Source organism: Taeniopygia guttata, chromosome 1 (genome assembly GCF_048771995.1).
Source record: "Taeniopygia guttata chromosome 1, bTaeGut7.mat, whole genome shotgun sequence".
NCBI classification, from domain to species: Eukaryota; Metazoa; Chordata; class Aves; order Passeriformes; family Estrildidae; genus Taeniopygia; species Taeniopygia guttata.
The window spans coordinates 110,990,611-111,004,867 of record NC_133024.1 but is presented as its reverse complement, the minus strand read 5'-3'; the positions used below and the strand labels follow the sequence as shown (position 1 = coordinate 111,004,867).

Sequence of the window (14,257 nt, the reverse complement as noted above, 5' to 3'; positions counted from 1 at the left end):
AAAAAATACAAGGGAAAAAAGGCTGTTAACACAGAGGGCCTCCTGATGAGCTTATAATGAAAATCCCTCTGGAAATTCTCAATATCCTCTTTTTGTTGGAAAATGACGGTGCATCAGAGTAGAAAGTTGTTGTTTGTTCACTGTGTTTTCCTCTGGCTACATTTTCATCAGGAGATTTGTTAGGTTGAGGATTTTACAGCTGGGAAAGCCCAACTGAGTGGGTGACCAGGGCTCTTCAAACTCTACAAGACCCAAGCTGAAGTTCTTGATCCGACTCAAGGACTCAGGCTCGGATCATCCTCACCTCAGTGAGCTCCACTGGCCTCTGGGATCACTTGTTGCTGGTTTGCCAAGAACAAAACCAAGCAAAAAGAGAAAAAAAATAAAAATCCACCTCCAAAACTCAGAGTTGAATTTTCTCTCTGCCTCAGAATAAGGTGGAAAACCTGTAGAAGTGCAACTCGTGCTTTTGTGATATGAGTTACTGCTTCCCACCTTGCTTCAATAATAATTTTGTAGATAATTCCAAAAAGACAGGATTCCCAAAATGCTGAATGACTCTGATGCCTTATTTTAGTATGTCCTGAAAATGTGAATCAAAGTTCATCTTTTTTTTAAACTTCAAATCATTTTAATGTGTACATTTCATTTTTTTTTTAGTCTGTGAAATCAAAATTAATCAAATGGGTGGTATTTATACTACAATTAAAGTACATATATCAATTTTTTTTTCTGGTTTGTGTGTGAAGAGTTTTTCTCTTAAAAACTCTTGATTTTTCCGTGGAACATATTATTGATGAAACATTTAATTGTGGTTAGCAGCAATACTCTTGCTTTGCTCATGCTATTCTATAAGCTTCAACTAATCCATAACATAAAATGTAGGTCAGCTGGAGCTTTTATAAACAGATGGAAACTCAAGAGTTTATGGTAGTGCAATGGATGTATGTCCCTGTGAGGCTGACAATTTCTCCAAATGCAAAAAAAAAAAAAAAAAAAAAAAAAAAAAAATCAGAAATCAGGGTGCTGAAAGGTGCTCATTCTACTACCTGATTTCCATTCGAGAACCAGCACTGCCCTGTGCAGTGGCTTTTGTTTGTAACAGATACGCCTGTTCTTCAGAGAAAGTTCCTGTCATGCAGCTGAGCTAGACTGAGGTGAAAAAATGGAATTCGTTTGGAGTCAAATGTAACATTTTGAGTTTCCAAAGCTGACTAATGATCTGTGATTTTATTCTTGCTATCAGACTCTCTGTCAGCTTTTAAATTGCAGTGATTAGGGCTGAAAACATTTTTCAAAACCCGAGAAATGTCTGTCCTCATGTCTGAAGGCTGGGGACAAAGCGTTGTCTTGTGAGCGTGTGAACCATGGCAGAAGTCTGTTTTAGATAAAACCCTGTTTCTAATAGTTTGAGAAAAGGGTTTTTTCCCTCTGCAGTTTACAGGAGACATTTCATCACATTCCAGTTTGACCTGGAGTTTGTGATGACGGTCACAGAAGTTTTTCCTTTGTTCACCAAGCTCTTTGGACCAGATCTTGCCACGAGGCCCAGTGTGGAGGAAGGAGATGCTAAATAACTTCAGCTGCTTCTGCTGTAACTCTAGAAAGCCCCAGGGCTCCTCTCTAATTCTTACACAGGTGGACAGCAAGAAGGAGCCAAAATTTTACTTTTGCTTTTTCCCTTTTCCTCCTTCTTGCTCTGGGTATAGATGAGTGGGGAGGCTGGGAGGAGGAAGGGAGAGATTTGCAGTGAAAGGGGACTCTGAGCAGCAGCACAGGAGAGCCAGAGCAGAACTCTCTGAGGGAGGAAGGCTTTCTGTCTGCAGGGTGACCCAGCTGCATCCACGCTTGGCAGGGAAGGCAGATGGGGCAGTTCAGCTCAGAACAGCTGCTGGAATATTTCAGAATATCTCCCACTTGAAGATTTAGATTTTAATTTTTATTTTTTCAAAGAGAAGGGGCTGTTGTGAAGGATTCTGGTTTTATTTGTTTGTAAGACTGTGAATAACACTATTTGTACCTTGATGTATGAAGGTACTGCAATTATGAGAAATTGCTTTCTGCCTGATTGTCACACATAAACAGCTTTCATCTCACAGTGCATCAGGCTCGTGACTCCAGTTTGTCATTCCAGGGAATGTGTCAGCCTTTCATTTCAAACTGGGTTGGCTTTTCTTTTGTCAGGAAAGACCTTTCCTGTGCGCTGAAGTAATAGAAACAAAGGCAATTAAAAAAAAAAAAAGATAAGGCAACAAAAAGCAATTATTAAAGAAAGATTAGGCTGTGGGTATTGCTTGGAAAAGACAATTCTACGAGATTCAGAAGAAAGATGAAGCTGTGCGTCATTCATTCTTGTTTTTTTTTTTTTTTTCCTCCTTTCATATTTCCTAAGGGTTGAAGATAAATTAGGGTAGCTATTTTCTGTGCAGGCAAAGTACAAGCTATGCCCCAGATCTCCAAAATGCTTCAACATGTAAATACTGCTTCTGGAGCCATCAGGTCCTGCTGCAAGTAGAGATTTATTTGCATTCATGTTTGAAGGTTACTTTCGTTCGTTGACCTATTTAATTGTCATTCTCTATCCCTGGCTGCAGGCATATGGCTCCATGTGCCTGTGGAGGGAAGAGGAACAGCTTTAACTCTCTCAGGCAGAAGCATTCCACAGGAAAAAAACCCAAGAACTGAATCTTAACATGAATGTAGCATGGCAATCATAAAAAGAATAACAATAATAAAAATAATAGTAATATATTAATAATAAGAATAAAAGAATAAGAATAAGAATAAGAATAAGAATAAGAATAAGAATAAGAATAAGAATAAGACCTCTGGACTCACATGTAGTGGTAATCCACCTGTAAACCTCACCAGAAGGCTGCATAACCAAATAAAAGGGAGGCAGAAAAGGTGAATGCAAGGAGACACAGGTTATTTAGATGCTTCTGCTCTGGTGATAACCATAAAAAACTTATAATTAAAGAGGGTTGGAACAAACCCATCCATCTCCCAGCACAGTGGGGAGGTGTAACCAGTAGTAGCAGGGGCAAGGAGGTTTTCCACAATATTGGTGACACTTTGTTCCTCTCTTCTGTTGGTGGAACATATTTCAAGTAAACCAGAATTCTGTGTCCACCTGCAAACACCTCTGGTTTTTGTCTCTTGGAGGTGTGGGTTCTCAAAATGAGGGGAGAGTGGTTGTATAGTCTATTAAACCTTCAAACTCAAAATCAGGGGGCTGCAGAGCTTGCAAGCCCAGCAGAGTGTCAGATCTAATTAGTTATTCTGAGGAAGAGCAGCATTCAGATACTAAAATAATGTGATGAGCAGCCAGGATAACAGAGAAAGAGCATGGTGCACATAACTCTTATTTCAGAGTTTCAAAGGAGTGGAATCTTTACTTAGTCAGGGCTTTTTTTGTTTGACTGCACAATGTGAACTGTCACATCCAGTGTCTTGCATAAGTTTAATATCTAGTCCATGGATCTGGGAGAACAATGAAATTAAAGGACTTTGCAGATTCTTTATAATCTACAGCTTGGTTTAAGATTCTCCCTGTGCTAGAACTTGGTTTCCTGCCTGACTGGCCATCTTCTCATCATTCTCTTTTATTATACAACATGACCTACAGTTGCTGGGGATTTTGTGTCATAAATCTTGGCTTGGGGGCTCACAATCACTCTTTAGGCTCCAATTTATTGTGTGTTTTTCTGACTTGCCACAGAAGGAAGTTACTGTTCAGCACAGAGGAAGTGGTGTCAAATGTTAGGCATTCACACAAACAAAATTCAAAAACTGCTTTTAAGTTTGTCCTCGAATGTTTAGCTTCTGATTAAAGTCTTCCAAAGCTCATTTGGGATTTTTCAGGCTCTGAGAAGTTCTGTGTAATTTTAAACCCAGTGCTACCAGCACAGGGCTGTGCTGGAGCTAGGGGATAGCTTGAAGAAAAAAATGTGTGACCTGCCCCCAGTTATCAGAGTGAAAACAGCATCTGAGACCTCTGTACATCCTGAACATGGCCAGGCTGCTCTTCTTGAGCAGGGAGCATCTGAAGGTGTCTCAATCTGTCGATTTCTTGGGGTTCTGAAGGTCAGGGTGACCCCGAGATCGTAAAGAGCCTTTTCTTCCTACCCTGACACAGCCAAAGAAGGAGCCTGGAATGCTTCTGATTGCGTTTTCAAGTTTGTTTATTTCTTCTTATCTATAACATTCTTTCTCTGACCTGCCGAGCTCTGGCTAGCAAGGAGGCCATGGCCATCTGCTCTGCCCTCTCGGGTGGTGTTTACATTTTATATCAAAAGTTATATATAGTCTGTTTACAATAATGTGCCAATATCTAACATTTATGTTAGACAGTGTGTCTCTACCTTAAACCAATAGAAAAGTGTCACCATCACACCGAGACATGGAGGACAAGATGATGAAGAAGAAGGCGGCTAGGACACGCCCAAATCCCTCCATCTTGACCCCTTGAATTATATTCTAAAAAATCCCCAAATTCTATTTTTCCACCCTGTGTTAATCTAAACATCATACTACTCAAACCCTTGTGGCTTGTAATTCCTCATACAGAGTTGGCAGTTTTTTCCACGGGCTAAAATCAAAGCCACAGGTGTTTTTGACTTTGTGCCAGGGTCTCTGAGCCCTCTGCCAGGGTCTGGAGACAGCCAGGGCAGCCAGATGGACCCTGACACCAATCCAGCCTGAAGACTGGGGGTGTGCAATTGCTGTGCTCAAGTGCTGCGATGGTGCAAGCAAATGAGGGACCACAATAAAACTGATATTTCAACCCTCAAAAAAGATGCTAAAGTCAGCCATCATTTTCTTGGCAGTGGATGGGATTTCTCACAGCACTGAGAGGCTCACCTAAACTAATTGTCCTAAACTCCCACTCTAGTCAAGAGAGAGGCACTTCCACAGGGTTATTTATCCCTTCCCAGAGCAGGAATGCAAAATAAGTCGAATTAATCACCAGTTCTGTGTGCCAGTTCCTATCCACTGATAATTTATGGGCCCTAGAAATGAATTTGGGTTAAGCATCAAACATTTTGATGTGTCAAATTAGGTAGATTGAAAACCCCAAGCCTCGCTGTGAGCACGGGCTAAGCCCTGCATCTGAGTTAGGACTAATCCACCTCATGACCACTAAGTGGGAAATCGGCTGTGGATCAAGAGCAATATGTTTGACAAGGCCTGGCTGTGGGCTATATTAAGAAATGCAGTTTAGTCCACTACAAAGAAAGAGCTTTGCTGCCTACAGGGGGATTTCTTTTCTTTTTTTAAAGCTTGAAAGACTTATTCGTTTAGGTTGCGAGGAATAAATTCCTCATTTCTGAGCTGGAACTCCTCATTTCTGAGCTGGAAGAAGCTGTGAGACAGAGGAGCTTGATTTGGCTACTTGAAGCACTCACTTGGCTTCTCTGCCCTTTCTGTCCTGATGTTTTGGTGTCTGGCCTTCTGTTTTATAGACATTTTACATAACGAAGGTCGTTTCTCTGAGGCAAGGTACAAGAATACATTACAATTGCAAATTCCCTTAATTGTCCTAAAGCAGGGCTCAGAGCTTAGACAGTGGAGAATCCCATTGTTCAGTGTCCCTGAGAGACTGTGTGAGCAGAGCAGAAATATGTGCATGTGTTGGTTCTAAAACTAGAGTGAGAAAATGATTGATGAAAACGGTTTGTTCACTTTTGATACACAGTGGCTGGCAGAAATTATGACCCAATGACATATGAGTTCACTGATAGGTTTTATTTGGTAGGCCAAAACATGTTTATTATTTCTAGTGTGAGTTTGCCCCTCCAGGCTTTGTAGAGGTACAGTTCAAACCAGTATAAAATTAGGAAGGTGCCTGTTATTAAAGCAATATATTTTTTCACTCTGTTTGTCAGGAAAGCTGTTTCTGTTCCCCAGATTTTCTGGGAATTAAAAGATGCTTTTTTTCTTCCCAAGTATCTGTACCTGTAATTCACTTTAACTTAAGCTTGTTTGAACTCAGTGTGGAGCTTGGCAAAGGAACCTCCATTTAAATAATCCCCATCAAGAGGGTTTTAAAAATCCAAATTATTTAAATAATCATCAGCTGATACAGATAATCCCTTTTAACTGAGAATTTACAAACTGAAGCATCTACAAACGCTGCTGATAGCTGGGAGAAGAAAGTGCTCTGTACTGAAGCAGTGGGTGGGGAACATGGTGCCCTGGCTGGTTAAAGCAGAATTATAAATATGTGGCAAACACCTCCCTGACTATATTCCAGCTTAGGGAAACACCCTGCCTTTGATCTAATGTTGGTTTAGGTGAAAAGCCCCAAGTTACTTCATCTTATCACTGGATGGAGCAGATTGGTGTGGTACCTTCTAGTAAACACAAAGATGTTTTCTGTGAGGGTGGCTTCTGAGGAGTGAGAAAAGGGCTGAGAGACAGAAAATGAGAAATAGATTGAGAAGAAGCAGGCAAGAGAACTTTCTGGCATATTCACACCTGGAAAAGGATGATGTAAAAATGATCAGGAAAAATGTTTCCTAACTAATGGTTCATTACATCTCCAAATGTAAATCTGGCCTTGAGATGTAACCTCTGTGTGTGTTTCTCATCTTGTGCTTCTCTGTAGAGTTTCTGCCAGTATTTCCCAGCTGTTCAGTTTTCTGATGGGAATCTGAAGAGTCTACAAATGAAATACCTGCCAGGTCACCTGAGGATGTTTCCAGAGTCTGGGTGGACTCCTGCAAGGTCCTTCTCTCAGCCACCAGTCACTAACCCTCCCTTCAGTATCACATGGGACCAAAGTTATCCTGGTTTTCCTTTCCTTGTGCAGTTGCTGTCCACTTCATAATCCAGGGAATGGCCTTTGGGAGGTGGGACTCTGGTGGATCTCAGGGGCAGCAGCAAAGCAATGAATTTTCTAGGAGCATTTTTCCTTTATGTGAGGATTCCTTAGTCCTCCCTCAAGGGGAAAGATGTGACAGCCTGGCTCCACAAACCCTTATTCCAGTTTTGTGCTGGAGAATTCCCTGGATTTCTGCATAAATTTGGGGATTTCTTAATTGATGTGAGAGGAGGTGAGGTGAGGGCTGAGCAGATAGACTTTAGAATAGAAAAATACAATGGGAATTCTTTAATGGGTCAATATATGGTGCCAAGAAATTGCTGTGGTTTCTTGTCTTAAGAAACAATTTGCCTGATAGTACAGTAAGATAACATATTTGTAGATGTAAATTTAAACTGCTTTTTAAAAAGTGTGTCTCTTGTTGAAGGCATTAAAGGAAGGCAGGTAAGTAATACAGTAGTTGCCAGAGATGTCTTCTGTATTTCCAGCTGGATATTTCTCAGCAGGAATGCATCCTGTCTAAAAAAGCACCACAAAAATATGCAGAAGTATAGTCCTTGTATAATTACTTAATTTTTAATAGAGTAATGCTTCATTTCTGCCTGTCAAGGAGTGTGGAAAGAGGAGGTTATGATGTCTCTGGTTTTGATTTTTAAGTGCCAAATGCTGATTTCTTTGCGGCTCAGTTTCCAGTTGTTTGTAGCTTTGCCAAACTCGTGCTCCTTGAGTTGAAATTTCCCATGTTACCTTTTACTTCAATAAATGCTCTGAGAAACCTCTGAGCAGTTTCAGGCCAGTGGCACTTGCAGGGCACCAGCAGTGATGTCCTGCCTGCAGAAGAGCTTGTGATGAGAGAAAAGCAGTTCAAATACTTTGGGAAGGGCAGATCCTGCTCTAATTGCAGCGAGCAGGAAAAACCTGCTGTGCTCAGCCAGGACCTGAGACGGGGTCTGGGTGCCCACTGATGCAGGCAGAAATAGGTTACAGCACCTAGAAACTTCCACGAGTCTGTGTGACATTTCTCTGAGTAACAAATGAGGATTACTGACAGTGAAATGCAAATGAGTGAAACATTTCAGTCAAAAACATAGAGGTGGTGTTTACCTGAAGAAATTCACTGTGAGGTAGGAGTGGGTTTTGGTTATGTTTTAATTGGTGCTGATTCAGACACATCCTGAAGCATTGCTCCTACCCCGAGGATGAGGAGGGGATGGATTGCTTCTCTCCAGAGTAATTTCTGTGGGAATGGTAAAACCAGATTTCCCCATAAATCTCTGTAAAATCCATGAGGGAGCAGATAAAACCATCAACGTTTCTCCCTTGCTGATTCCAGTAGTAAGGAAATTTTGTTGACTTGAGCAAGGAGAGCTCCCTTAGTATCATCAGAGACACGAAGTCACCTCTGTCCATTCATTGAAAAAGGAGATTTTGTGGGCTCTGTGCTGCTGCCAGGAAGGGAGGGAATTCCACCTCTGGAAGGGAGGTCTGGTCAGGCCAGGCAGGTGGTTCTGCTGTGAACCTGGTCAAATTTCATAGTGGTTGAATATCACATTTGATTTCATGGGAAATCCTACCATGGGAAAACAAAGCACATTCTGCTTCTCAGGAGAAGCATTTGAACTCCAGAATGTAATGTGAGGTGAAATTAAGACAAAAAAAGTTTTGTGTCACTAGAATTTTCTGTTCCAGGTTTGATTTGTTTCTGCTGTGTTCTATTTTCAGGGGGTAGGGCTGAGACATTTGCTGAGGGGTTGTTCTGGTTCGTGATGGTGTGTTAATGTCATATCTGTATTTTAAGTAGTTCTTGAAAACTGATATTAAAATTCCCATGGGTATCAGCCCCTAAATATATATATTTTAAAGGTTGTGTCACAGTAACTTTAGGAGGGGACATAGGAGAACTGAAAGATCCAGGCTCATTTCCATTGGAAATTGAAACAGTTTTAGGAGAAGTGAAAAAGGAGAAAGTCACATGTTGCTAATGGACACGAAATGAATACACAGAAGCTTGGTAAGTTCAAAAGAGAATAAGAGCTAATTTTATTTCTGACTTTGGAATATATAGAATTCTAAAAGTGACAGTGGATTGGAGGATGAAATTGCTACTTCTCCACCCACACTGGTCAAACCAACAGTCCATCAATTCTCTCCTCTCACAAAGAAGAATGCAAAACAATCATTATTTACATTAACAGGGCGTGAGAACTCCAGTAGAAATATGTAAACATCAGAAGGCTCAGAAAACTTTTAAAAGAACTTTCAGAAGAACCACAAAAGAAAACTTAACACTTTTAAAACTCAGGGCAACAGTCACAATTCTACACTTGCTCTTGGTGTAAGTTGAGCCCAAAGGGAGAGAGCTGCTGTGGTGCTGGAACCAAACAGCCCAAGGTGTGCACCCACCTGGTGTGAGCTGCTTTTGGGGACCCACCTCCCATCAAACTCTGCCATACCCAACTCCTTGCTGCAGGGACTGAGGAAAACGAGGTGGGGATGAAGGCAGGGAGGAATTCCTGATGTATGGCAGATGGACGTGGAACAGGCCCTCGCTGTGAGAGCACAATCCCCTCCAAATGCATAATCTCCTTCTCGTGAAAGACACGTGGCCCCGTATAGAAGTTTTAGGTCAACTGATTCCGTTGAAGATTAGCCTCGGTATTCTGAAAGGGGAGGCTGTGGCTGCTCAGGGGACTTTAATTCCTCATAAAGGATTATACTGGGGTACCACACTACTGCAACAGTGTCAAATCTTTTTGTGGGTTTGCTAAATTAACCTTTGTAATGGAAAAGCTTATTATGCGCTTCCAGTCAAAGGAGGAGAGGAGTTTGAGTTTGTAGCAACTTAAAATGCCAGAGATTAGGATCCTAATCTAATATTCATAGTTTTGGGGCTTTTCTTTTATTTCTTCTTAAAGCATATTTCTCTACTGTATTGCAAATGATTTGCTGAGAATTTCAGGAAGAATTTCTTCATGGAAGCGCTGCTGAGGGAGGTGGTGGAGCCCCCAACCCTGGAGGTGTTCAAGGAATGACTGCATGTGGCACTCAGTGCTCTGTGCTAGTTGACAGGGTGATTTTTTTCTGTCAAAGCTTGGACTTGATGATCTTAGAGGTCCTTTTCAAGCTGATTCTGTGTCTCTGTGATGAGTCCTGCTCTGATTTAACATCGTGTGCAGGATACTTAAAATGGAAAACTGTATCAGAGGGACAGAAACACGTGAAGGTCATGAGGGAGATGATACTGCAGTTAAAGATAAACCAATCATCACTTGGGAAACTCTGGAAAAGTGACTTTAATGTGTGTAATGTTAGATCTCACAGTCATATGTAGGGAGAGGAAAGGTTTCGGTTTTAAGTAATGATATCTATGTTACCACATGTTTGCAGCTGCTGAGCCTTTATTTTAGGTTGCACGTCCCTCGTTGATGGCAGTATACACTTTTTATCCTCCCTCATGAGTTTGTGCCATATGTTATGAGTTAATGCAAATAATGGTGGTACATTCTAATATTTGGGGGTACATTCTATATTTGAGTCCCTGATGCTTAACAGGGTTGGGAGGGAGCAGGTTCTCATTACACTGAAGAGGGAGAATGAAGGACTTTGTCCCTGCAGATCCTGTTTATTAAATATTGCCACATCTGAAAGGCCTGATTGTTCCTTGCCCTTTACATTCAGATCTTGCTGTGGATGGGGGCCTTGGTGAGAAGGACAAGCTGCTTGACCTTGTGGGGGTGCCATGGATTTCTCTGTCCAAAGTTGATGTTCCTTTTGATAGATTGTCCTTGCTTTCCTTTTCAGGACTTGTGCCATAAACAGCCTATGTGGATACCCTGCTATTTTTGTATCTGTGCTATGTCCTGGCTTCCAAACAAGTTGTTTCCTTTAGGTCCAGGACAAGATTTATAGTGAAAAATTACTGGCCTGTTTAAGAAAGAAAAAAAAAAAAAAAAAAAAAAAAAAAAAAAAAAAAAAAGGCACTCAAGAAAACGGTGATTTTGATCCATTTAGTCAGTTACATTTTCTAGGACATCTGCCATGAAAAGAGTAGGATCAGCTATTTCTAGAGAGTTCTGTGGCTATGGCATTGCCCCTGGGCTTGGGTGTGCTCAGGGAAGAGGATGTGCTGTGGATTTGGGAGATCCCACAGCAGCATGACAATGTTTTTGGTGCAAAGTTTGCTCTCTTGTGGCATAGAAGGAGCATGAATCAAGAATGGTGACAAGAAGAAAATTTAAAGAGAATAAGTGGAGAGGAAAACAAATCATGAAGTTAGGAAGAAACAGAATATAACCCACAATTCTTTTTTTCTAGGAGCTTGCAGACAATGTGGGGTTTTTTTACAGTATTTCCTTGTTCCAGCTGCAGTCTGTGCTGATCAGCAGAGCTCTGGGATAGTTTATATGTGGAATGTACATCCTGCTTGCATATCCACCAGGGTGGCAGAATGGGCTGCCAAACCCTGACTCTGCATTTAAATGGATTTTCCACTCTTCTGTTTTAGTTTTAATTGAACCACATAAACATTGTCAACACATGAGATTGGCTTCTGACACCTTACTTAGCATTTTTTTTATTATCAAAATCTTTAGCTACAACTTTTAGCTACAACACTGGTAATTAAAATAAAGTAAGCAAACAAAAAAAAAATTAAAAAAACAAAAGGGAAACAGATTCTGAAAAATGTAAATGCAGATCAGGGCTCTCTCCACATTCCTTACACAATTTTTATGCCTTTACATGGAAATCCTGCCGGGCAAGGTGGATGCTATTGGTCCAAATCTGGAATTCTCATTGGAGCACAGTTTTGCTTACACTTAGAATAACATGGAGTTAAAGCTTTTATTAAAGGTTTACTGGCAGAGATAATTATCTGAAAACTAAGTTGAAATGCTTGAAGGAGGTGGTGTTGTCACTCTAGAACATCCTTGCCTGAGGATGTAATCATAGTGGCATGAAGTTTTGGAATGGATTAATCTAAGTGAGAAGAATACCCTGCGTGTTCTTAGCTATAAATTTTCTCTAGAAATTGTTTTTACAGTTACTATGGTCAGTCTCCCTGTTTAGAAAAGCCTTTAGAGTTCCTCTGATAAGAGAGTTCTTGTGGCAAGAGAACAAAGAAGTTTGTGTGTCTCCTTCTGCTGAGTTTCTTGTCATACAAGACAATTTTTCTGTTTCTTTTATGGAAAAAGGCAAAGGTCTTTGAGATCTCTGCTGTTGCTCTCTCTAAGAAGTTGGCACTGAAACTGCAGTGACTGGAGGGCAGCCTGCTCCAGGACTGTTAGCTGTGGAGTATTGGATATTTTAACAGCATCCTGGTAAAATACTCTGAGGGGACACTTAAGGAATGGCAGCAAGGCTTCATAGCTCTATTGAAAAATCATCCTGCAGTGAAGCAAGAGTGTGAGACCCTGTAATTCCATTTGTGTCATGGCAGGAAGCTGCTGCTCCCACTCACAATTTGGCTTTTGATAGTTATTTTGCTGATGTTGGCATCAGCCTTTCAGGAGGTGGCTGTTAATGCCCATTTGTCACCAATATTCAGTGGAAATGAGCTCTCATTGCTCCACAGATGTGATTAAGGGTTCAGTGACCTTTTCTTCCTTCTTCCAGGTTATAAGACCCTTTTGAAAGGAATTTCAGGGAAGTTCAGCAGTGGAGAACTCGTTGCAATTATGGGACCTTCAGGAGCTGGGAAGTCAACGCTTATGAATATTCTGGCAGGATACAGGTCAGTACCAATGAAAATCCCAAGTTAAGATAAAATCACTGAGGCTGAGGGCTCCTTGGAGACAACAGAAGAAGAAATTTTGTCCTAGAGTTTGTCAAAAACAGGCACTTCAAAGATTTTGAATTAGATTCTTTTTGCTTATCTTTTTTCCTCTGTGTCCTGTTTTGGTCACTTGGGATTTATCTCTTAACAGGTCTGATCCAAAAATAAGAATCAATTTAAAATCCAAAAAGCACACATATAAAGAAAATCTCCTTTTTTGGCTGTGTAACAAATCTGACTCAGTGTCTTGTGTTTGTGATGTTTTTTAAATCACAAAAACAATTGAAAAATCTACTCTTTTTAGTCACCAGTTCATAATGTTGATGTGTTCCTCACCAAAATCAGTGATTTGGTTTCAATTTTCTAAATCCCCTCTTGTATTATTGTACAAGTTGTCTCTGTCTTGACATTTGGGGCATGAGGAACAGGATAGAGAAACCTAAAAAAAAACCCTGCTTTAATTTCTTGATATTTTTTCAGATTTATATATGACAGCACACATTTTGAGTAAAATTTTCAGCATCATGTCATGAGTCTTTATATGGTAGAAAGCGTAATCAGGAAATAATTTCGTTTCTATCCAGTCTACCGAATTTATTTCATAGTGACAATAACTCCCTAAGACTTCCACGAGCTGAGTCATTTGGCAGCAGAAGTGATGGTGAGATTCACCTCTGGCTGTTGTGGTTTTCTTTCAGAGAGACGGGGATGAAAGGAGAAATCCTCATCAACGGGCAGCCCCGCGACCTGCGCTCCTTCCGCAAGGTCTCCTGCTACATCATGCAGGATGACATGCTCCTTCCTCACCTCACTGTCCAGGAAGCTATGATGGTGAGCTTTGCTCCTTGCCCTAATTTATCTGAGCAGGAGAAAATGGAGAATGGTTTGTGTCGTGCCCTTGGTCCTACCCCTGGCAGTGCCACAAGATTTTATCTCTGTCTGAACCCGCTCAATTAATGTTCTTGGAATTTGATGATGCCTTGAATTCCATTTCAGGGTCATCCTTCTAGGGATTCTTTGGCTTTATAATTTCCAGTTTGTGCCCAGCATTGTGATTTGGAAGGAGACCTAAGTGTCTCCTCCTTAGATCTCTGAGAGAATAGAACCTGAAATTCTTCACAAATGAGCCTTGGTAGGGACCATCTGTTTGCTTGGGTGGTGGATGAGTAACCTCATCTCTCTCTCTTTCTCCCCATCTTTCATGTTCTGACTGAAATTTGGTATTTACACTTCAGTGTGATCTCTCTGCCACTTCTACTCTTTTGTGCCTTTATAAAAATAAAGGCATTTTATAAAATCTCTTTCATTTCTTCATGGGAAAAAAACAAGAACAGAATAAGTCCAGGATGTACAGCAAAGTTAATTCTTCTCATGGTTTTGCATCGCTTCAGCAAGTTTATGAATTGCCAACCTGAAGTGTCTGTAGCTCAGCTTGAGAAATGGGCCAGTTTTTCTCAGAAATTGTTATCAAAATAAGGCTTAGGTTGCTCACACTGTGCCAGCTGAATTCATGAATTTTAAGGCCAGAAGAAATTATTCCAGTTTTTATGTGGCTAATTTTCAGCAAAGGCTCTTTTCTGTGGAAAAGGTTTTCTTCTCTTTTGTTTACTTGAGTGTTTTCATCAGAATCCCACGGGACCACTTTTGCAGAATTTGGC

The 14,257-nt window shown here is 40.8% G+C and overlaps 1 protein-coding gene across 2 annotated transcripts in view; it reads left to right on the top strand.

Moving 5' to 3' along the window:
• The window catches only part of ABCG1 (ATP binding cassette subfamily G member 1), a 55,757-nt gene that overhangs the window by 21,696 nt on the left and 19,804 nt on the right, over nucleotides 1-14,257 (top strand). For both annotated transcript variants that reach the window (XM_030283674.4, XM_030283682.4), the window contains exons 3-4: nucleotides 12,440-12,557; nucleotides 13,298-13,430. In XM_030283674.4, the coding sequence (XP_030139534.2) occupies nucleotides 12,440-12,557; nucleotides 13,298-13,430 (251 nt within the window). The remainder of the gene's footprint in view (nucleotides 1-12,439; nucleotides 12,558-13,297; nucleotides 13,431-14,257) is intronic.